This window comes from Vidua chalybeata, chromosome 5, assembly GCF_026979565.1.
Source record: "Vidua chalybeata isolate OUT-0048 chromosome 5, bVidCha1 merged haplotype, whole genome shotgun sequence".
Classification (NCBI taxonomy): Eukaryota; Metazoa; Chordata; class Aves; order Passeriformes; family Viduidae; genus Vidua; species Vidua chalybeata.
Window position 1 is genome coordinate 43,208,536 of NC_071534.1, and position 24,751 is coordinate 43,233,286.

A 24,751-nucleotide genomic window follows, 5' to 3' on the forward strand; every position below is an offset into this window, starting at 1 on the left:
CATGCCATAATGCTCCCACTGAACCCCATCAGACTGAAACTGCCCATTTCAAGACCCACAGGAACAGAGGGAGGGTGGATGAAATATCAGGAAAAGCAATAGGAACTGAGAAGTGTGTGCATAAGAATTTAGACTTATAAGAATAAGAATTATTATTGCTACTACTACTACTACTGAAACTTCTTTTTGCACAAATGTATTCTTTTCTGTAATGATTAGATCTCAACTAATAATAATTTTTGGATTACACTGTTTAAACTTAACACTAATAATAAAATCCTGGTTTTATATATAAAGGTCCTTCCTCATCCATAAATAACATTTTGAATGTAACCCCTTTATCAGAATGTTTATACAGTCTGTTCTTTAAGAACTGTCCCATGACATTACAGAAATAAAATAATTTGTAAAAGCCACCAGTGAATAATAAAATTTATTCGAAAGCAATTTTAAGATAAGGAAACTAAAATAATGTGTTAAACCTACTGACTTCCATGGAAGTCACTACAGATGCAGCAGTTAGGAAAATGAAGCTTTAAGTTAGGGATTAAATTGGTTTCATTTGGAGCTTCATTTGACTCACAGCTTTGCTAAGTGAGTGTCAACTGTCCACAGAGAGAGACATTAAGACCTGCAGATTCATAGCTGTAGTATTATTACTGTGCCAAAGAAAAGTAGATTATTATTACATTTTCAGGCTAATGCAAATATCAGGCTGTCAAATCCAAACCCAATGGCCAAAGCTGCCATTTTACTATCTAGATTCTAAGAAAATGATGTCCAAAACCTTTTGAATATGGGTTTTGGGGTTTTTTCCCCTTACTGACAGCCAAAAGACAACTTAATTTCAGCAATATCCAGAAAACCATTTTCCTAAGAAACCAAAGATGCCTTGTAGATATATTCCACCTCACTTGTTAACAGCTACATGAATAGACCAAATGTTCAAGCCCGTAAATGCAAACACTTCCCACTCTGGAACATAGCTCAGGCCTGCATCATGTTTCCCTACACAGTGTTTTCTCTCTGTGGCCTCTGATATCAGTCTGCACTCACCACTGGGATATGAGGGCCACGTGTTATGTTAAAGTTTTCAGCTCATAATTATGCAAAGTTCACTTGATCAGCTTTAATAGTTGAGGTGCCTGTACTCTGCCATTTGTGGGATCTCATTAGGAACTGGGCCCAAAATGCCATATTTAAAATGCATTGCAGAATTGGAAAAAAAAAAAGCTGTGCAAACATACTGTTAGCTCACATATGTACCTTTCATACTGCACAAACAGATTGTTTCTCCTTTAAATCCATCAGCATCAGATTTCTAATATTCATTGACTTCAGTGGTTCCCAGCCTGGGGGGATGTGACTGCCACATACATCCACTCTGTGTGTGGAGACAGAGCCAACCCAGAACCAGCAGGCTTAAATCAGCTGCTCAGAGGTCTCTAACCTCAGTGAAAAGTTTTGTGGCATGTGCAAATCAAATAAGGTTATGGCCTCATTTCACTCTAGTCATTGAGGAAAGGGTAGCCAGAGGATGAATTTAAGATCACTGAGAGCCTCATCCTGGTGTTGCAATAGGCAGAGAGTACCTCTGATTTCATCAGCTACCTCATTAAAAGCAGAAGCACAGAAAAAACCCTGAGGAGATCATGGTATTTTGAGTCTCTTTGCTTTGGTTCTAGCTACCCAGGCCAAACAGATGCACATACTCTCTGCTGCCATGCCAGGTGTTAGTTTAAGACCCTACAGTGCAGCTGGCAGCACCAGTTTGGTACCTCTTTAAGTAAAGATATTTTTAGCAATGGTAACTAAGCATCAAAGCCAGACTTTCCAATATGATCTGGCCATTTTTTGCCATCGTCTGAGGAAAAGAGAAGGTGTTTCCTGGGCAGCCCTGTCCTGACCTCAAGCCAGGACACACAGCTGCCCAGGAGCATATTGGCAATGCCTAGTGTCCCGATTTGGTGCAGGATTGGTCCTTGGTGTTTTTCGTTGCAGGTTGTGGGCCACGTCCCCAGAGGATGAAGAGCAGGTGCTGGCAGGATCAAGTCAGGATCATTAGCTGTCTGGGAGAGGAATGCTAGCCCTCAGCAAAGCACATCCCATGCATCATGCACACACAACCCCACATGCCTCAGCCACAAGCCTCTTTCCCCCCAGGGAAAAATGCCACAGAGAAGGTGGGACCATGATTAGAAAACACTAACAAGTAATGGTGAACAAATGTGCCACGGTTTTCTCTCTCTTCCTGTTTGAATGTAGCTCTTGGTGTGTTCAGTAAATATGAAATAACACTAAGAAGAATATAAACACTGCTCAGATGTAATAGGGAAAGTGGAATGATGCACATTGAATATTTCTGCTTTAAGTAATGATGACATATGCTAAATTTAATGCTATGAACACACCTGTACTTTAAATGTCTCAAAACAGTAAATAAAAACAGGGCAGGAACTGAGAAAACGCATATATGAATGTGTATGTGTTTCAGAAACTGCCTATAGCATGTTTTATGTATTTATTAAAAACATTTTGAAGTGAAGATGGTTTTCAGATATCTTTGCATCTTAGAATATGATGGACACAGACATCATGAGGAAATTTCAGGAGATGCAATGGTTTTGTATTTTTGCAAGTGTTTGAAGTTAGAAATGAACAACCAGAATTCAGAGACAAAGGCTCAACTCCTCTGTGGTTATGTCTAACTTTATTGCAGTCCTGCAACTCGCCATGATGTCTATTTCTGAGATCTCTGTGAGTTGCTAAACTGCAAACATATTTATAGTATTTCATTCAAACAGAGGTAAGAAAGGAAGTCAGCAGCTATGACTACAAGTCACTTTCATGTTTGTGAAATCAAACTTACTGCTCACCTTCTGACCTTCTGTTCTTTGACAAATAGAGGAAGACAGTTTGATAGGCAGTGCTGTTTTTAGCCCTTGTTAAACAAAAAACTACATCTACTCTTAATGTTACCACCTGTATACCTGAATGGCTTCAGTGGGCCTACTTATCTCCCACAGTGAAAGATGACACACTACTCTTCAGAAGACCTCCACCTTCATGTTGGTACTATCAGTGCTAATCTCTTCATAGTTTTCAAGTCCAGAAAATTTTATCTGATTTGGTCATCTGATTTTGCTTCACCTGTCTGGATTGTTACTGACAATAATGATTAAAAAAACCCATTAGGAACTGTGGCACCAAGTCCCTTATTGAAGACACTGCTTCACCTTTTATCACAGTGTTGATTTAAAGAATTTAAAATATGGGAAAACCACTGCAGTGGTAGAATAAGTGCTGCGGTTGAGATCCAAGCTGCAGAGACAGAAGACTGAAGACAACTCCCAGGACCAGACATAGGTATAGAAAGGCTATCCCTGCACTATATGTCAATGTAAGGAATTAACATATCCACAACCATGCTGTTGCTCTCCATAATTTTTGTGCTCTTCTCTCCTCAGTCTCTGCTTAGCTTCTTCAAGCTCCTGCAAATCTTCCTCTTTTTCTCTCATTTGAGAAAATGATAATAAGACAGCAATATGTCCCTCTATGACAGAGCAGCAATGCATGCTTGGCCTTGAATGACCTCTTCCATTAAAAAAAAAAATTACGGAATCCTTTGGTCTATTATCTATTTCTGTTTATTTAAGGGCAACAATTCCCAGGCCACACAGGATCCAAACAAGCCCTTTGCATTCTTCACTCTGCACTGTGAATCTACACATTAATGCAATTTGAGCATAGACAAAGCTGTGTATGTACATGTCCTCAAAACAGTACCATTTGTTACTGAACCATCTGAATTGGTATTTAGCCTTTCCACAGGAAGGTCAAACTAATCTCAGTATTTCAGTCCACCTAAAATAAGGAACGCTTGCATTTCACTGGAAGTTGCATATCTACACCTGATTCATGACAGATGGCACCTCTCTCTCTTCCCTCTGTGACTATAGTTTTGGTATCATCATCTATTCACTCCTCAGAACCTTGTAGTGCCTTGATACTGCAGAGTTGTTTTGTATAACATGTGACAGATATGAAGATTCCTACCAAATCCCACAGCTAAAATTTTTATCAAGGCTCTCGTCATCTGCTGTTCAGTTACATTGGCACCTTTCCCTCTGGCCTTCATGGGTGCTGTTCTCCACTGATACAGAAATGCTTCTGCAAAGACCATTCACCTAGTCTATTTTTTTGATCATGAAATTCTTCTCTTTCATACAATAAAGTACAGTCCACTTCCTTTCATTCAAATTCTTTTAGATCTTTCAACACCTATGTACAGACTGTCTATATGACAGCTGCTCCTTCAGTCAATCTGTAAGTTCAGGCTATAACTTTTTCTCTGTTTAGAGATTTTTTTTTTTTTTCTCCTGAGCAGTTCTCTATCAGCTGAAGAGCTTTATCCTGTCTCATTCTTCTTTATAATTCTCTTTTGCAGGACAAAACATTAGCATGTCATGAATTAGGTATCCTGGCTTACCTGTCATCCTGACCAATAAAGTTGCTACTGCTTGTACCTACCTGTCTAACCAGTTATAACTCTGGGATTTTCTTTAGCAATTAAATTCTCTAGGACTGAAGTTGTATTCTGGCTGTCTTTAATTATCATCTAGCACAATGCTCTGGTCCCTAGTGATCATTGCTAGTTTCTTGACAGGACAAATACTGCTAGTAGTGTGAAGAGTGAATGACTATCCATTAATTTTCTTACATTAGGAGCAAATTGTGTTTGAAAACAAGCCAGTGCACAAGAAAGGGCAGACACTAGAAGGTCTCAGACCTTGAGATGTGTAGTGACCAGGAACAGCAGTGGTCACCATTTCCTGCTGAGGGCAAGGACTGTTCTGAACTACAGTTACTCTTTAAGTTTTAAGTACTTATTAGTGTCAAACAGGAGCAAGGTGAAACCCGTTTATCCATTCCTGAGGAGTGGCAGCCACCATAAAGCACAGCCTCTGTGCACTTACTCCCAGGATGTCCTAGGACAAGTCCACCAGATTTTTCATCAGAAAAATGTGAAGTCACATATATCCAAGATGATACTCTGAGGTTCCTCTTCTTTGTAAATCACTCTTACCTGTTGAATAGCTATTCACAACTGCTGACAAAGCTGATGAAAAAAAATATACTCAAAAGTAAATGTTCTTTGATTTTATTTCAGTGTCTCTATTTTCTGTAAGCTTTTACTCCTTTACTGTGTCACTCATGTCTGACCTCAGTTGAGCTTATTAGCTCAATCCATCTGGATGAGAAACACCAGTTAAAACTTTTCCAGTTAATTCTTTAGTCTGTTAAACTGCTAAACAAAGTGTTAATGTTACAATATTGTGTATGTGTAAAAGACAAAGAAATCAGCTCCAGTAAAGCAACTGTGTCTTGTTCTCTACTTGAAACTTCCGTAAACCACCAGCCAGTTGTAATGGTTTTTCTAACTACCTCAGTGACACACTTTATGAAAGCTATATCTGTGATGAATAGGAGAAATGAACATTCACTAATAATACACAATACTTATATTTACACATTTACTGAGACTACATCCTACTGTCAAGGGAAATCACGACAGAAGAGTCAATCTTTCTGGTACCCTGGAAAACCAAATATCTGACTATGATGTGGAGAATAAAAATAAATTTTAAATATATTGCTGTACAATCATCTTCAACAATATCAGAATATTGCAGAAGTACATGCAATGAAACACATACCACTGCATTGTAGGAAATATATGCACACTGCAGCTGAACACTAAAATGGTATCTGGGGCATTTCAGGATTTGTAAACACTGCTAATTACATTTGTACCTATTTGAGAACAGCAAGCTCTATTTAGGGTTCTAAAGTAATTTTACATTAAGACAACTGTCTCCAGCTAACTTCAGCTGTACAAATATCCACATACATGAATTTCCTTGTTGCCTGATATTTAAATTTTAATGGTGTTTTTTAGTGTTACCTAAACCTGAGAAGAGACATTTGCTGTAAAATACCTGAGCAGATATTTCCTTGCTATAAGTTTTGCAACAGAACAAAAATGGTGTTATAAAAATAAAGAGCATCTGGAGCAAGGGGATTACTGTGTGTTGTTCACTGTAGGTGGAAAGTAAATCAATCCAAAGCTGCATCAGTGTTAGAAATGCATGACTGAGGAGCCACTCTGTTCTGGACAAAATTCCTTCAGATTATTATATGTGCTCTGAAGAGTTTTACCATCACCTATTCTGAGTCCCGAGAATTTGTGTCTGGTTCCAAAGAAAACTATAAATTCCCCTTGGGTATTCAGTGTGATCTAAAGTGGCAGATTTGGACCAATGCTCTCAGTTTGAAACTTTCATCCAGCTTGTTTTGGTTTAGCTATAACTAAACAAAATAGCATGTGCAGGGTTCAACTTGCTACAATTAAGGTAGTGAAACAGTAATATTAAATTTCCATTGGCAAAAAAACAGTATTACATGCTACATTTGACTGATATTGAAAAAATAATAGAGCTGAAGGCGACATAAAGTAAAAACACTGAATGCATATGGAATACAGAGAGAAATGTCTCATGAATTTAAATGTGGGGTTTGTAAACAAGTCAATGTGAATTCCCTCCTTTAAAAAATGGTAATAGCTCTTTCCAAAATTATTTTCCTCTTCATAACTTGTGCTAACTAATATATAATTTATATAAGGAAAGGAAAGGAAACTGCGTGCAAAGGTTGTAAGAAGAAAGGCTGTCTGCAAAACATGGATCTCTGTACTTAATTTTTGTTTCAGGGACAAGAGTAAGATGGAATATACTTGGTCTTCCCTGCTCCCTCTTTTTTTTTTTTAAGTTGAAGTTTAAATATTTTCTATGTCCTGGATTTTAGCCTGCTAGTAGGATGCACAGTGGCAGCATACTGTTAGCAAACAGAACTTCATTTCCTGAAGGCAACTTATCCCATTCCTGAGACCCATCTCCATGCTACCTCTCTACCTCCAGTTTTATCCTCAAAAGCTGTGGTGTGGCCATTAGGCACATCTGTTCCAGGAGCTGAGAAAAATAAGAAAACAGTAGGTCTCCCTATGTAAGTACAGGTCTACTATTATTATTATTATTTTTGGTAAATAAGAGGCTACACAAAACTAGTGTGCTGCTGGGATTACCATAGTGTATCTTCCACTGAGCGCTCAGCATCGTGTTAGTCATTCTCTGCAGTTCAGTGACATGGCATATCCTCTTATTAGAGAGAGTGTATGTCACTTAATAGTTGCAGAATTATTTGCTTAAGCTCTCTCTTTTCTATCTGCCCTCCCATCCCCAAAAATCCATTCATTTTCTTATCCCTTGAGGAAGTGATGCTACTACTCTGTTATACATACATAAATTACATTCCTTAGAGGATGAACAATATCACAAGCCAAAAGGATAGTTTTCAATGTGAATAAAAATTAGGGAAGATAACTCTTTTCTACAGCCTCCTCTCTGACGCCCAATGCAAAACTCACTTCCTGAGCATGAGAGAGGAAAAATGCAATTTCAGCTTTTTATACTGGAGCAATATACCTGCCTTTGCCAAGCACATGCAGAAAACATGAACTTCATCCTAAAAGGTTTTCAATGTTTAGAAACCTCCTGGGAGAGCTTGTCAAAAACACAGTGAACCAAGTTCTAATTGCATAAACTCACCCTGATCTTGGCAAACACAACTCTTTGGTCTGAATTTCAAAACTGTTCCTATCAAAATCCTTGGGAACAGAGAAAATGTCATTAAGATGTCTTTTCTAATCTCAAAAACAAAATCAATTCATTGGTATGCAATGAATTGAAGTATTCTCCTAGTGAGATTTGAATCTAAATATAGCAACTATGCTGACCACAAGGTAAGGCTGAATTAAAGTTAAAAAAAAAAAAAAAAAAAGACAGATGAGACAGGGTGAGACAGGGTGGACAACTCAAAAGATTTGGAAATTCAGTGTAGATAAGAAACCATATATACAGCTCTTGGTAGAAGCTTATTCAAACTAACAGATGCTTCTGAAGGATGTCTTCCTGCAATCCTTCTATTTAGTCTTTACTTTTGATTTGCAAGAAATTCCTTTCCCCCCTTGCTGCTGATGCTACTTCTGGAAGACAACTTGCTAATTTCCATTCAGGGAGAATTTTCTTTGAGGAAAATCATAAGTGCCCCACAAGCCACTCTTTTTGGAGGGGAAGATGGTTTCTTACACCATCTCTTTTTTCAGAAATTTTGCTCTTTCATCTACCCACATAACACTGTATCTCTCTAACTTTTGCCACAAACAATAACACTTAAATTATTTTCCCTTTTTCTGTCTTTTCTCCCACAACTTCCTCTGTAACATCTACAAGTCGTAGACTTAATTCGTAAGTATCTATTTTTAATTTTAGGAACTTTCCTGACAAAAATTTTGGGAAATGACACATTGCCTGTTCTCAGAGACACTGTTATGAGGGCAAGATCACAGGATCTTGCCTGCAGATAAGTCCATGGCTTCCAAACTTCCAAGTTCCAAAAATTTTAATTACTGCCACCAATGAATCAGGGGAGCCACATTACAGCAGCTGAGTGATTACTCTGTCAGTCTGATTAATAGGCTGGGTGGAATTTAAAGCAAGGTTCTGCATGTGTATATGCATGCAGGCAAGAGGTAGATGTGTGTGGTTTTTTGTGGGGAGTTCCAGTTTAACTAGTCAAAACCATAACAGTGGACACAGTTACTGAAACTTTCTGAACAGGAAAGTATAGAATTCAAGCATTATTTTCAATAGTTTAAAGAAATGCTAAATTAATTTTCTCATCAGAGGAGCTGTTTTAGAACAATTCACCAAGTCAAGAAAATGAATGAGCTGTTCTTTCACAGCATTCCTCAAGGAGGAATTATCCCAAATGATATGGTTACTTAATATGAACATTTATAAAGGGACAGTCATTATGCGAATTATGTATTTTACATAATTTATTTCAACTTTCAATTTATAGCAGCACTTTTATCTTCCTTTCATTCAGTGATAAAAAAAGGCATCAATTATAATTCTCCTAACATGTCTACAGAAAAAATGTCTGCTACTGAAGTTGCTGTGCTCATTCAAACATATCATTATTCATCAGAGGGTCCCAGGCAACCTACATTTCCCAAAATAGAAACTAGATGTAGTAGTTTAGGTACATAAGAAATGCACTACAAAACATATTTAGGGATGTGCTGGTCTGTAGCAGTGCTACCTGCTATGTGTTGACTTGGCTGGGCACTTCTGCTGTTAATTATGTAAATGCAATTAGAGCCCAGAGAACAATAGGCTTGCTGCCATGTTTTTAAAAGAAATCAGAGACCATTTCTTTGGTGTCTCCTCAGACACAGCACATTTTTCCTGAGGTTTATCCAGTTTATATGTACAAAGCATGGCTTCAAGGTATTCAAATATGAAAGAAATATGAGCAAACCAGATTATAACAAGTACTACTGCAATTTCAAAGAATCTATAACCAGAGTTGGAGAGTTACAATGCAGGGAAAAAAATTAGATTCACACGACAGGTTATTATTACAGGACTATACTATTTAGAAATTAAAGACTACTGGGCTATTGGCTTGCATCAGCATGCCTGACAGCAGAGGTCAGCCAAATGGTCTGATCTGCCCAAAATGCAATTTCACTGGATTCTGCAAGCAAAAATTCAAAAGCTGAGTTACTAATAAAAAACATTTCTCATGTACTATAGTGAAGACCCTACTAGACCTTGCAGATGCTGAAAAGAGGTGAAAGCTCGAGCTCATAGTCTTTTTACTTCAAATCTCATTCACAAATGACAGACTTCCCTGATCAAGGCTCCAAAAACCACTGACCAGAAAAGAATTTTTTTTAAGTTTTTGCTCAAGTGAGCCATTGAAGATTACAAGCTCTTATAGGAACATAGCACAGGGGGATACGTAATTTTGTGCTCAAGGACACAAAATTCATTTTAACATTTCCCTGTCTTGTATTCTTGACCAATATAAAGACTGATCATAGTATTGACTACTCCTTAACAGTCACTTAGAATGACCAGGCCTTTTGTTAGAAACTCAGAATAAGAAATAATATTAGTAATTAAATGCTCCTTCCTAAAATATTAATACATTTTTTGCCTCTCATTCCTAGTTCTCTTCTGAGTTTTCCTGCAGTCAGCTGACAAACTTTTTGCTTTAAATATTGAGTCAAAATTCAAGGAAAATATCTCTCATTTAACTCTTGTAGCAACCATTTAAGAAGCAAGCACTACTATTTCCTTCTGATAAACATACTATTCAAGTCTGCATCACCTCATGCCTAATTCTAAATAATTGTTTCCTATGAACTCATACTAGATACATGGAAATCCTTTTGCTGATAAAGAGAGTGAAGCCCCATGAAAGAGGTTCTTTGATAGGAAAGAAAGTTATTAGAGGCTTGCTACTTAATTGGCACTAATGACAACATTCTACTTCCCTGAAAAAGCATTGAAAGTGTTCACTAATTTCCATGATATGAGGGCAATTGCCAATCATATAACTGATGTCTACATTTATCTTTTACTGAGCATGTTTCTGTTACCTTTTTGGAACTAAATCACTAAGGAAAACTAAGTGCATGTTCTCATTCTAACATTAATGTTACAGAAATCTATGATTTAGCCACAAAACACAGTAATAATTTAATTTAATTTTCTTATACAACCTGAAGGCCCATCTAGCCTGTATAGTTCTCTGTGTGGCTATATAGAGAACTATTCTATCCCCAATGGAACTTGAATTTTAGCTACAGTTTTTTAAGATTCTCACCACTTTTCTGAATTTCCAGTAGCAATCTGTGTCTTATAACAAAGAATACCATTAATTGATACAGTAGACAAAATGTGTTTGCTGGATAATACTGTCCTGATTGCCTCTCACTGTCCCAGTGAGCAGTACTCTCTGAAGTAGTCTTTGCAGAAGAAACTTCACAACTGTGTATATTTGCATTCGGACACACTGTGGAAATTTATTTACCAGAACTGTATGGGGAATAAAAATTTCATTTTCCTTTTCTTTTTTTTTTGACAGTTCAAAGTTGCTTATACCTATAAGCACTATGCAAAGGAAAAGAGAGATTTTATGGCCAGAAAAATGAATACAAAAATTAGGTTGAGAAAAGTTGCATGGAAGTGGCTACATAACAACTCTGCTCAGACTCTGAGCATCACCAATACGAACAAGGCATTTTGTCTGCAAATCAACACAGCTGTGTCAAGTTGGAGCCACCATCTCGGTGAAGGCTAAAAATGGAGCCAGGATGCCAGAGCACAGTTGTGTAGAGCTGGGAAAAGTCTCACCTCTGTTGATCTGAAATTCAGCAGGTCAAGGAAGCAGAGGCTCTTCTTCCTTCCATACCCCTCCCACAGGGCAACAGAGTGAGAAAACTCAGTCCTTAGTGTAGTTTTATAAAAGCAACTGAACGAAATGCAGGAAGTTCCCTGCAGTATGAAAAGAGAGTGGTTTTTGGTTCGTTTTGCTATAAAAAATAGCACTAGAGGGATTCATACACAAGGACACCCAGCTATCACTATGGCAGGTGCCATTTAGAAGAGGCAGAAATCACAGCACTGCTGCTTGTCATGCAAATGGGCTTGTGCACATACTGATCTCATTTGCTTATAACTTTTCCAAATATAACTGCTTGGGCTGAACACAGCCCATGCCTGGTGTGTGCCTCAGGCTGTTTTATTTTTTTTTTTTTCTATGTGGTTCTATGTTTCTGGTTTAGGGTTTTGACATTTTCAACTAGCACCATTAAATCACTTCTGAGAGTGAGACCAAATGGAAAATAAGCTGCTTTGCTCTGTAGAGATATCTCAAGTGGAGATATACAGTTTAGCAAGGGAGTAACTTTGTTTCAGAGATGTACCTCTTGCTTCTCTGTAAATACCTGCCTCAAACTGACAAAGTTTGAAAAGTCAGTAATTTTCCTACTTACAAGAATCTAGTTAAAGGTTCAGAAACAAACACCTTCCCAAACTGTGCATCATTCAGCATGCCAAAGAGTCCCTTAGCTCCTAGAGCATCAAACTGTAGTGAAACTTCAAATCTCAGAGAGAGACAGAGCATCCTCCATCCCCCCTTTGCCTCCACCCCCATTTTTTGCTGCTGCTGCTGCTGGCAGGACTCTGAGCTGCTCTCAAACAAGGACTGAGCTAGCCCTGCACAGCAGCTAAGAGACAGAGAGCCAGCTTTCCTCTAATTACTAATCCCAAGTACTCTGTGTGCAGCTGGAACTAGTCAAGTACAGCTTGAGCTAGGCATCTGGACCTGAGGGAAGATGGAGGCAAAAGGGCATTTAGCTCTGAGCCTGAGACTGAATATAGCAGGGACTATTTTTTTAAATTAATTTTAATTTTTTGGTCTTCTTCTTTTTATTTTGCACAATGAACAACATAGCAGTATGTAGAATCAAAGTATATAATCAAATATAATAAAAAACTTTGTATTATATGCACTGGAACAGGCTGCCCAGGGAAGTGATTAAGGCCCCATCCCTGGAGGTATGTAGAAGACACTTAGATGTGATGCTTAGGGACAAGTTTTAGTGGTGAACTTGGCTGTGTTAGATTAATAACTTGATCTTAAGGGTGTTATTCTACCTAAATTATTCTATGCTAAACCCTGTCCTACTCCCTCCCCACCAGCCCTCTCTAAGAGGCTGAGCAGAAGGCTCGGCATATTGATGTGCAGCCACACAGCCTGGGCCGTGCTGTGAAAGGAAATGACCACAGAGACACAAAGGTTTTATAGGAAAATTGGAATAGACTACACAAAAGGAGGGGGAAGAGAGGAGAGACTTGAATGAGGGCAAGAGGGTAGGGATGAGAGCAGGAGGTTGGGACTGGCTGGTTAAGGAAAAAGGGACCGAATTATGGAGAGGGAGAAGGGAGATGCAGGGTAGATGAGTTGGATTCACTAAATATGGAGCCTAGAAATGAGAGACATGAAGATTTAAAGCTGGAATTGTATATAAATAATGGGATATGTCACAGAACTGGACATGAGGAGGACCCAGGATGGGGGCAAAAAAGGAGACACAGAGAGAGGATTTGGAAGTGACAGGAAGGAAAAAGCCACACTTGGGCATATGATCAGAAAGTGCCAGTACCTCATTGGCTCTGGAGTTTGGACTGGTCATCATGCCTCTAATTATCACCACCCTCTGCTGTTAACAAGTAGATGTGAAGTCCAGAGGCAAAGTATATTTCTCTTCTTTTTTATGAACTGTCTCATTGGAAGAAAAAGCACATACTGCTATTAGCAGTTGATCACATGGCAAACATCCCTGCAGGGGAGGTAAGAGTTCCAGTACCTGATAAGACACATTGGATTGATATGGCAGGCTTTTGATTTTGAGATTGCTATCTTTTTGTAAAAAATATCAGATTTGTGCACACAGAAAGTCCTGCATTAAGGCATCTGCCTGAAAATTTCAGTGGTGAAGACTCAAGAACTAGATGTCAGACTAAGGTTATCTGTAGCTTGTGGGTAGGCATGGTACGATCCTTTCTTAGTTACTGCATCACACAGAGTTTGTTCCAGAAGAAACAACCTTTTTCATTAAGGAGTATCTAACTTAAGATTGTGAGGTGGAAATATATAGTGACAGAGACCCCTGTAGTTCTGCACTCTGCATCTGCTGCACAGACTGAAAAGTGTGTGGGAAGAGGGGGTAGCAGCAGATGTGAAAACATTTGCCTCCTGTTACAGAAGTCATTGCTGCTAGGAGAAACTGAATTTGACCAGCTCTGCTATGACACATTTCTCAACCTACTCTGCTATGAGACATCTAAGAGACACCAAGTGAATTTCTAGAACCAAACTATTATTTTTTACCTGTGAGACTGCCTCCCCACCCTACCTATGCTTAGATTTGTACAGGTGACAAGTGTCCATGGCTGGTATTGAAACTAACGAGAGCTGGACCTGAATATATCACCAATGGGAAGAGGAAGAGTTGACACAATATTCGTGGGGAGAACAGAAGTCCTGTAGTGCATGGCACTATCCAGATAGGACAACACTGTACTCCTTTAAGATCAGCATAAAAAAGTAACCAGACTTTTTATGGAGCTACATATTTGACACAGTTATAGGCATCATTCAAAAAAAGCAAAGAAACTGCTTTTAAAATAGTTTGAATGCTACAAGAGAAATAGGGCTGCCAGTATAATAATATATAAGATTACATCAAGTAAATACGTGGCTCTGTCTGTTACTAATGAAATAATATGCTAGACCCTCCTCCCTCAATTAGGTAACTGCTCAGATAAGAGATGGGTAATAATATGAATTTTCATAATAATGTCGTCAGACATCTCAAATTAGGGGCCCTTTGACTTTAATTTCTTTGTGCCTCAGTATAAAATGTGGACAATAATGGACAATAATACTCCTGTTGTGAAGGCTATTGTGAAGATAAATATATTAATGCTTGAGAAGCCCTTAGGAAATATAGCAATGAGTGTCACAAAAAAAGTCCACAAGGAAATGAATGATTTCATCTTCATAGCAAAGTTCCAATCATGTGCAGTAAGTAAGGCCTGGGGCCACAGGCTGCACAGAAAAGGTAAACCAAGATATCGAATAGCTTCTCATTAAGTGAACACCATTCATCCAGTGCAGCAAGTGAGAGAGGTCCTGTGGAAAAATGGAATGTGAATAGATGATTAAAGATTTTATCACAGTGCACGGACAAAATAGGGGTGAAAAGTTTGTACTGGTGAGTTAATTCCAACAGCTCCTAATTCCTGAATGCATGATTCTGCAGCTTCAGTGGCATTGTCACATTTTTAACAGCATTTTTTACATGCTACTGTATTCGTCTTGCTTAAGTTATCATCTGCTCATTTCTGATATTAGGCTTGTTTGTGTGATGCTTTTCTTTCTCTAATCCCCTGTATTTAGAACACATTGTCCAGATATGAAAATCTTTGCAGCCTGACCTTGAGGAATAGTAAGAGTTTGTGTAATTTAGATTAGTGCTGTAATTGTTTGGCCCAGATGCCAAAAACATCCCCAAGGGTATTTAACATTCATTCAGAAGATGTAGCTAGAGCTTTTCAACTTAAGGTCAGGACAAAAGCACAACTTAGAGCCAACAGAACATGCTGCAGTTCTTGTCTGGAAGGTGGCAGTTGCAGATGGCTGGGGCACCACCAAGCAGCTGCCGTCAGAAATGTCACCCAGCACAGTCTCAGAAGTCTGGGCAGCTTTCTCCAACACACAGTCAGTAAAAACAGGGTCAAATCAAGGCCATAAAAATGTACACTCACACTCCTGACATGGAACAACAATCTTCTTGGTTTCCTCTAACTAGCTGTCTCATAAAGCTGATCACTTAATCACTTATTTTCTGCCATCTACTCCTTAACAGATTGTGTGTTATACATAGGATCAGTGCTGCTGTTGAGAATTGTTTCTCCACTTTGGGCACACAGTTCTGAACTAGAATGAAATTTCATTATAGACCAAATGTGTGCTGCACATTGTATATAGTCAAGTCCAAAAACCATCTGAGCGAAACTAAAAGTAAAGAGCCATCCAAGAAGGATTATAGGATTATATCCTTAAATCCATAGTGAGATACATTAGAAAGGGATGTACACAGTTTTCTCATTTTCATCTACAGGCAATAGAATGGATTACCTAGCCACAAATTTCCATCATTTAATTCCTTGTGTGGTATGTGATGTGGGAAACAACATCACAGCAAAACTCAGTGAGAACTGATGGAGAGTGAAATCAAAGCTGGGTTTACATGAATGAAAGAGCTTCAATGTCTCTCCTGAAAGATGAAATAAAATCACAGACAAAATGACTATTACCAGCCAGAACAACATGACTATTACCAGCCAGAACAACTATAGTGCAGTCTTCTGACTTACTGTATCACTAAATTAATGCTGGCAGGGGGTGCAAGCCATGAATTCACTGAGAAGTGCAGTGCTCCAGAGGCTTCTACAATTCTACGATTGTTGAAAAAGAGATGGAAACAGAGTTGGCCAGGACAGAGTAAAAGCTTCTTGAAGGTGATGGCCAAATTTGGCTGGCCACAGCAGCAAAGCAGCCCTGCCAAGGCTGGGTCACTGAAACCATGAGTACTTCCCTGGGAGTGGGGCACCACCACCGGCAACTGCCTTTGGTCTGTGCCTCCCCCTGTGCCTCTGGTGCACTGTACAGTGCTGTTGGATGGAGGGAGACCATTGCAGGGGATAGAGCCAATTCCCAATCTTTCTGCTGACATGCTACCCTGCACAGCAGGACTATCCTGCTACCACCATGATCTTAATGCAGAGACAGGGAACTGCTTGCAAATGTCTGGTATGAGCTGGAGGTGGCCAGGCTTGGAGCTGCCACCATGACTGCTGGGCCTGGGCTTCTTTCTCCCTTATGGCCCTCATAAGTGCTTCAAACCACTCCGAGCATCAGGCCGCCTTAGGACACACAGTACCTTCCCCAGAGCCAGTCCTGAAGCAGCTCTTTAATTCAGTTATTTTCATCCAGGGAGAAATGGATTCCATGCCTGCTGTGACTGATTTCAGAGGCTCTGACAGCTCCACCTTGCATCGGTTGCTAATGGATAGTCCCCTCCGTGCCTGTGGCTGCCCTCTCTGCTAATGAAGCAGGAGATGAAAGCACACAGCACCATCACACACTACCTGAGGCTGTGTCATTCTGGCATTAGAGGTATCAAGGCAAGTTCAGCATTACTGGCTACTGCAGCAATCAAAAAAGTGTTGGGGAGAGTGAGAAGAAAACTACAGCTCTTTCCCAGTTTGAGCAACATCACCTTTGTCCCTGCTCATACCATTTCAACAAGAGCGATATGCCTACAGCACCCATTGGCTCAGGCAGGGCTCTAAGGAATCTTAACGAAAAATTATATTGAAAATACTATCTGGGTACTAGGAAGAGATAAAGAAGAGTTAATTATTTGGGGACCAGCCGAGGCAAAGCCAGCTGCTGGACACTACTGAGACTATTTGGGAGATTCTATAGGCATGTTGATTTTGTTGTTTTGCTGCTCCAGTGGGAAACACAGAAATTAAACTGTGTTATGTAGTGCTGGTGTCCAATCTATCTGTCAGACCTGGTGTTATACTGGGGAATCTCCTTTCCCTAAAAATCATTACATGACAGAGAAGCAAACATGGTCATTTCCAGAAGAAGGAATTTTTAGCTTCTGACCTGTTGGAAACTAGAAACCTAGTTGACTGAAGGCCACACTTACACAACGTCTGTGACCCACAGGGACATGATGCCAAACACAGTATAGCTGAGTAATTAAATGGTAGTTGAAACTCAGAAACCATCACAGCCTATAATTTCAAATCACTAAAAGCACTAGGGAATACTTCCCCTCCTCTATACATATGGAAACAAATTATTTATTGATGGGCTCAGTAAAGTCTGGATTCTAACAGATGTAAAAATATCTAATGCATTTGGTATCTCAAGACTTAGTGATTAAATATGTCTGTTTTGTTATACAAATTAAAGCAGCAGCTTTATAGCATGTTAGAAGAAGTCAAAGGCAATAAAAGTAATTGTCTTTTTGTTAATGTTTCATATGACAGGCTTCAAACTTTTCAAGGAAGTATAAACATCTGCCATTCAATTAGCTTTGCAGAAATAACTCAGCTAGACTGACAATATCAAGCATATTCTTGTTTCTTTTCCTCTCTAAGGTTTGATTAAGAGCAACCAAGCAATGCTCGCTCCCTCTTCTTACTTGAACTCAGTATTATTGATAGGTGGATCTGTATGCTCTGTACAACCTGTCTGTAAGTCTTGTATGTTCAATATGCCATGTAGCTAAAGGTAAGATATGGATGGGCATAAAACGTGTAGCCAAGGCAGTGCTCTGTCTAATGGTGGCAAACTGAGGTTTATCTTTCTCTTTTTAATTCACTGCTTGCATTTTAAAAATTGGAAGCAATTCTGTCACTTAGAAAGCAGGTGAACCTGTTCAGTCTCATCTCAGAATTTTTATTTTCACATAAAAACCTGTGTGGTTTTTATAAAATCCTTAGTGGATTTCTAAAGTCAAATAATACATTCCAGAGCATTGCTGTGGAGAGTTGAAATTATCTGAATGTCACCATTACTGTTATATCAACATAAATCATTCCAATATACTCTAAAACAATGCAACATTTCTTACACATACACCCAATAACAAACCCTATCACATACTGATTACAGCAGAATCTATGAAAAGGCTCTCCTTGCTATTAAAGATGAAAATAGTCCCATGAAAGACTTGCAAACAATTCCCAGATTTTCTTGTTCCTATAAGTGCATGTTTTTCTCTGAATTGGGCCTGGATATGTTGGTTTCCAGGGGCAGTATGTGAAAATGCTGGGGCTACTTTTAGACAACTGCTTTGTTATTTCAGGCAAACACCTGCACTGCCAAAGAAGGGCCTCAGTGTCACGTGTATGGCATGTACCCATTGTCAGGGTAAAAGGGAATGACTGTGACAAATGAGAAGCTTTTTCAGCTAATTCATTTTGTGTGTAGTCATCTCAGAGCCATGAGGCTCCAGCTGGGACTGGTGCCTGATTACACTAGAAGCTGTACCAAGTCAGCCTCCTTCACTGAGCACCTTAGGGGCTTAAGCCAACAATCACACAAATAGTGAAAGAAAAGAACTACACTTGTTCCTCTTCTGCAAATGAGGAACTAAGTGACAGAGCTAAAAAAAGGGCTCAGCCCTCAGGCAGTATAAATTGGCACAAGAGGATTCAGGTCATCCCAAATACACCAGGTTACAGAAGCTAAAGAAAACACTGGAGTTGGATTAATAATGCCTGAGATAAATATAATGCATACGAGCAATATTTAACCATCAGTATAAAAGATGAAATGTACTTAAAAATACTGTGCATCACATGTCTTGTATAATAAAATCCACAGCATAAAATGATGGTGCCAGTTATCAAACTAGACAAGCACAGAATGGTAACACTGCAAGAAAAACCAGACAGCTCATTAAAATGGTAAGGTATATAATGTGTAATAAGGGACAAAATACACCCACTTTTTGTCAGCAGAAAATGATTTTGCTTATAATTTTCTTAGTCCCCAAGTAATTGAAAGACTTGAAGAAATAAACTGTAATTTATAGTGAGGTCAGGCAAGGCGGCAAAATAATGTTTCAAGGATTTTTATAAGGAATTTATATATCCTACTGGATCTTGAAAATATTTCAACAGAAACTTCTGGGTTTTAATTACACATATCAATGCTTTTTGCCCCTCATCACCCTTTTACATAAATACTACCTACACTTTCATTAAACTCTAAATTGCTTTCCTTTAAAATAAAACCATTGGATTGCCAAAGCATTATTTCATTCTCTGAACTGTAAGAATAATAGATTTCCATTCTCTTTGCCTTATCCTCAGAAAACAACAAAGTGAAGGATGTGTGGAGGCTCCATGACCTGGTTACTCAGAGCTTTACTTCCCTGCCCAGGAGATGGGCAGGGACATTTCACTCTGTAGTTCACTCCAGTTCTATGTGCTTGTTCCTGAGCTGGCCATTTCTGGGACTGCACTAACTTGTCTCTCTTAGTACACAATAACTCACTCCCTTGTTACCAGTCACAGAGAGATGATACAGGAAAATTAAGAGAAAACAGATGCCTGATGGATGAAAGTGAAGCTCAGGAGAGCTACAGTTCTGTGTTCAAAATTGAAAGGAGAGAGACTTGATATCATTCAAAGCAGTGACTCTCAGGGAAAAAAACCAGCACTTTGAGACTGAGGAATTCAATGCAGCTATAAATCCATAAGTAGCAGCTGTAGAGGCAGATTCAAGAAAAGAAATCTAGGATAGGAAAGAAAGGTTCACACTGACCCACTACAAAGAAACGCCATGGTTCCAAGAATGGCATGAGAAACATTATACTTTTTTTTGGTTAAATGGTATTTAGGAAAATACTCAGGTATGACACTAGGATTTCATAATAAGTACAAATAAAGTGAAGCTGTAGGTCAAGACTGTTCCTTTCTAGTCCTTTAATTCACTTTTCAGGATTATTTTTGAATGTTTTACATCAGTACTGATAAGGAACACTTCCACAATTGATAGATGAGGATGTAGAAAGGACAAAGAAGCGGGGGAAGTCTTTACTGTGTGAGAGACTGCAGGAAGGAAAATCTATTACTTGCTACAGAAAGTTTTCTCCCAAAGTCACCCCACTTGAACCTGTCCCTTCTCCTCCAGAGATCTGCAGGTCACGGGAGATACACTACAACAGAGCCAGCTCCCACAGCAGGATTCTTCAGCAAACATTGCACAATTAGCTGAGTACAGGTGTATCTTCAAAATGATTATCCTTTTCTGTAATGCTGTTTGACAGGCATGTCTAAAATCTGCTAGGAAGAGCAATATACTCTGAATGGAATGAAACACTCCACATAATTCTGACAAAAGTAGTCCAGGATATATGGATATATGGATCCATCATCAGTTTTATTAAAGGTGAATTTCCATCTACCCTGACTCATTTGAAAAACTTGTCACTGGTCACCTGCCCTTATTGCTAAGTTCACATCTGAGAGATGACCTTATAAATCTCTGTCAGTATCTGAAGGGAAGGTGTTAAAAGGATGGAGCTGGACTGTTTTCGATGGTGCCAAGCAGTAGGACAAGAGGCAATGGGCAGAAACTGATGCACAGGAAGTTCCACCTGAAAATGAGGAAGGACTTCTTTACTGTGCAGGTAACCATGCACTGGAACAGACTGCCCAGAGAGATTGTGGAGTCTCCCTCACTGGAGATATTCAAGAACTGTCTGGACACAACCCCATTCAATATGCTCTGGGATGACTCTGCTTGAGCAGGGAGGTTGGATCAGATGTCCCATTCTGGTCCCTTCCAACCTGGCCCATTCTGTGATTCCATGTGATTTAATACTTTGCTCTCTCAACATGAGATTATTGCAGTAGCAATGCTAGAACTACATTGTAAATAAAACATGCCAACATATTTTCACAGTCCAAATAAACAACTACAAATAAATAAAAAACTCCGTCACACAAATATCACTTAGAAATGCAATTTAAAAGAGCCTCTTGCTTTGTGCTATAAAAATATGAAAGAGTGCTCAGGACAAGCTGTTTCACATAAGTTTTTTTCTCTATATTCAGCAACTCCCAAGTTCAAAATACTGGAATTTCTTTTTTCAAAGTCAAAAGGATGGTTTAATAGTTATTTTATATGAAGACAGCTCTGTTTTTCTACCCTGCATGCAATATCAAATTCAGTATAGCTTGATACATCCTGCATTTTCATTCATACTTTCATTACAGCTCTGTAAAGTACAATCATTTATTATACATTGTCTTGAATCTTTTTGAAACATCAAACAAAATGTAAAATTCAAAGGTAGAGAAAACAATGCACCAGAAATCTTACAAGGAAAGCAGTATTACAAGAAAAACAGTATTTCCTTTCTTATCCGCCCAGTTCTAACCACGAACCACAGTGAGCACTGAACAGTGGTGGACATTGGAAACCAAAACTGAACTATAGGACTCTATGCAGCTTTCAAGTCCTAGTACAGCAGTGATAATATCTGAGTGCCACCACTGTCACATCTATGATAATTACTCAAGTAATAGATAGCTTTTTAAAGAGAACTGAGTATCTCAGAAATGCTCTCTGCTGGCAGGATTAATAACATATTGGAGAGGATGGACCCATTGGTTCTTCTCATATTCTTTGCTGACCTTCAGTTCAACAGTCTAATGTGTCTAGGGCTAAGAGCAGTCGTGGGCCTTCCATACTCCTCTTCCTTAACTCAGCCCAAATGACATCATTTTTCACAGAGGTTTGGGTGAATTATTCACACAAGGCTCAAACTACATACAGATGCAAAGGGGAGAGCACAGTTTCACATGAAGAAGGTTTTTGGCCACATACTTGTGACCCAGACTCCTTTCTTAGCAGGTGGATTCAAAGGAGCAGACATCAGGCAGATTACAATGAATCAACTCCCCAGTTAAGCTTTCAGGCACAAGTCATTACACTACAAGGACCTGTCATCAAGTAAAAAAAAAAATCACATAGAAGTGAAAAGCTGAATCTTAATAGCAAATACTAATTTTCATCTATTAAAGTATCTTAGTGTGTGTATACCTAATATTGTAAATGTTTGAAATTTGGAAGTATTTCTGTCTCGTTTATCTGAATTTATCTCATCTTCCTAAGAGAAGATTTGAATTTACAAAACAACCAGCTTCTTGTTTTTTTCATGATGTAATTTTTGCAGAAAACACTTTCTAATTTGCAAAGTCATGCAGTTCTTACCTAGCACTCTAAAAGAGATCAGCAATATTTTTAAAATAAAAGGCCAGAGGCCTGTTTTGCAAGATTACTGAGAATGATGTTATAAAATACCCTTACTAGTAGTGATTGCAAACTAAATATTTATTTACCTTTTTGTAGCCTTAGCTAAACACCATTTGCTCTAGAGGAAATAGAGTGACTAGGCAGCCTCAACAGCCTGAGTGGAACATTAGGAGAGTGTACCTGCATGACAATAAGAAGGTCAAACACCAAGATGAAAGAAGCCAAGAAGGCTCTTGAGACCTCATCACTTGGCAGAAATCCACGATTCAGCTTGTCCCAGCTGATCCAGTCAGTAGTGATGACAAGCACAACTACAGAGGTCAGAGTAAACAGAACCGTCCTGGAAGGAAGAAGAAAAAATAGTTCAGAGAGAATATGATAGCAATGAAGATGCTTCATTCTATTTTATCTGTCTTCTAATGGTCAACTAGTATTTTATCAGCACTTTTCCACTGATGAAAACAGACTAAAGAAAATTAAGTGCACAAACAAATCTTTTAATTTAAGAAAGAAAGCAGTCAGCTGTATCCTTAGTGAAAATAAATTTAGTAGCTAGTACTAAGCATGTTGCAAAATTAGCTGGAGTATATCACTCTAGTTTTTCATTCTGTACTTTCCACTGAAGATGAAAACCAGTTAAGTAAAGTAAGAGAGAAGTAAGATGTACCAAGGCCTGCATGATCTAGGCCAAATTCAAATCAACTAATTGAGAGAACATTGTCTAAGGCACCAAAGAAATTAGAACCTTTGAAAATCTCTTCTAAGCTGTAAGAGCTATAAGCCACTAACTGTGAAGTCTAATTTTTATACAGAAACATGTCTCCATAAAAAAAAAAAAATCAATGCATAAAATTATTTTTTTGCAAATTCTGGAGATTGTAGAAAGATTTTGCTTTGTGTTTTTTCTAAGATGTCCTTTGTAAAAGTTTTCAACAATTTTATGACTTTTCTGAGAAGTCAGTGAAGAGTGAATCACAAAAGTATTAAGGCCTCTGTATAAATGCTACAAGAATTCCAGAAGATACATTTGATTAATTCACACAATTTTGAAACACAGTATTTAAGTAAATATCTTTCTAAGCTCTCCCTGCAAAATATCTCTGCATCATTTCCAGCAGCAAGTTGGTAATACCTTACAGAGTTGGCATCAGTGATTGACTGAATTTCTGGTTCCCTGGAAGCTGGAAAATTTAGCTGGTAATTTAAGGGTGAGCAAGGCTTCTTCCAGTAGCCATAGCTGTCAGCAAATCTGTGCTATAATAGTGGGATATCAAAATCTGAATGCATGCTCATGGCTAAATAATTGTGGCAGGATTTTTTTTTTCTACAGAAATAATAACTCATTCTCTTCAGCTACTGAGCGTTGTAAAATAAAGTGAAGAATATTTCCCCTGACATTTCCAAAGAGGACCAATACTCAGCAGAGGGGAAAAAACCCCTGTACACCAGTAGTCACAGGCTACCAGTCTGTATGCTTTTCTTTTTATACAGCAGCCTTGTCTGTATCTGTGAGGAAGGGAAAACAAATATGCACATAAGCAATAGTATAATACATTTGGACTCATAAACATCATTCTTCTGAAATGATGGGCTGCACTTCAGAATGTAATGAGACACAAAATGACTTGATTGCTACCACATTTACCTTGGAACATCTATTTTTGTTCTTAATAAATTAACTCAGTTACATGCAACACTACGGTTGACACCCTAACAATTTCCCTTGAAAGAATTATGAGCACTAGGCAAGAAAAAAACAATAAATGGGCATATTAGATGTAATTAGACCTAAGCAATAGTCAAGCCTTCTTATCCCAAAACATTTGCTTAGCTACCATCTCAACTGTCAGTACCTGAACCTGACTGACTTTTCTACAAGCTCCACTTTGGCACATACACAGAACAGTTTACTTTGGAAAGACAGCTCTCTCTCTTGCATATAGTCTCTTGAGACACACAAAGGTGGTTTTCCTACTTATTTCACCTTCATATCTGAAATTCTCATGGTTAATGTTCTTACTTTACCTGAAAGGTTCTCCAGAAAGAAAACAATCCTCAGCACCTGTCTGCTGGTCAAGGCAGACTCCCCCAGCCACTAGGCACCCTGATTTTCCTTGACCTCTTTCTGTGGAATCACCTCTCCTGGGGCAGAGGAAATTTAAAACCATAATTCAAATCTGAGTATTTTGCTTTAGGAAGCATATACCCAGAAGTTATGCTCAAGACTATTCTGCCTCAGTCCTCTTGAATTATGCATTTGCATTTTGGAGCAAGAGTTCAAAGCATGGGAGATCAGACTTTGGCATGTAGGCAAGCAAAGGCAGGCTTATTTTTATTCATGCTTTGTTGGCAT

At 38.6% G+C, this 24,751-nt stretch overlaps 1 protein-coding gene across 4 annotated transcripts in view; it reads right to left on the reverse strand.

Moving 5' to 3' along the window:
* The window catches only part of TMEM117 (transmembrane protein 117), a 190,704-nt gene that overhangs the window by 13,340 nt on the left and 152,613 nt on the right, over positions 1–24,751 (reverse strand). For 3 of the 4 annotated variants that reach the window (XM_053944122.1, XM_053944123.1, XM_053944124.1), the window contains exon 6: positions 22,579–22,738. In XM_053944122.1, coding sequence (XP_053800097.1) covers positions 22,579–22,738 — 160 coding nt within the window. Of the gene's footprint in view, positions 1–21,251; positions 22,086–22,578; positions 22,739–24,751 lie in introns of those variants that run through there. The other variant, XM_053944125.1, reaches the window with a different exon arrangement.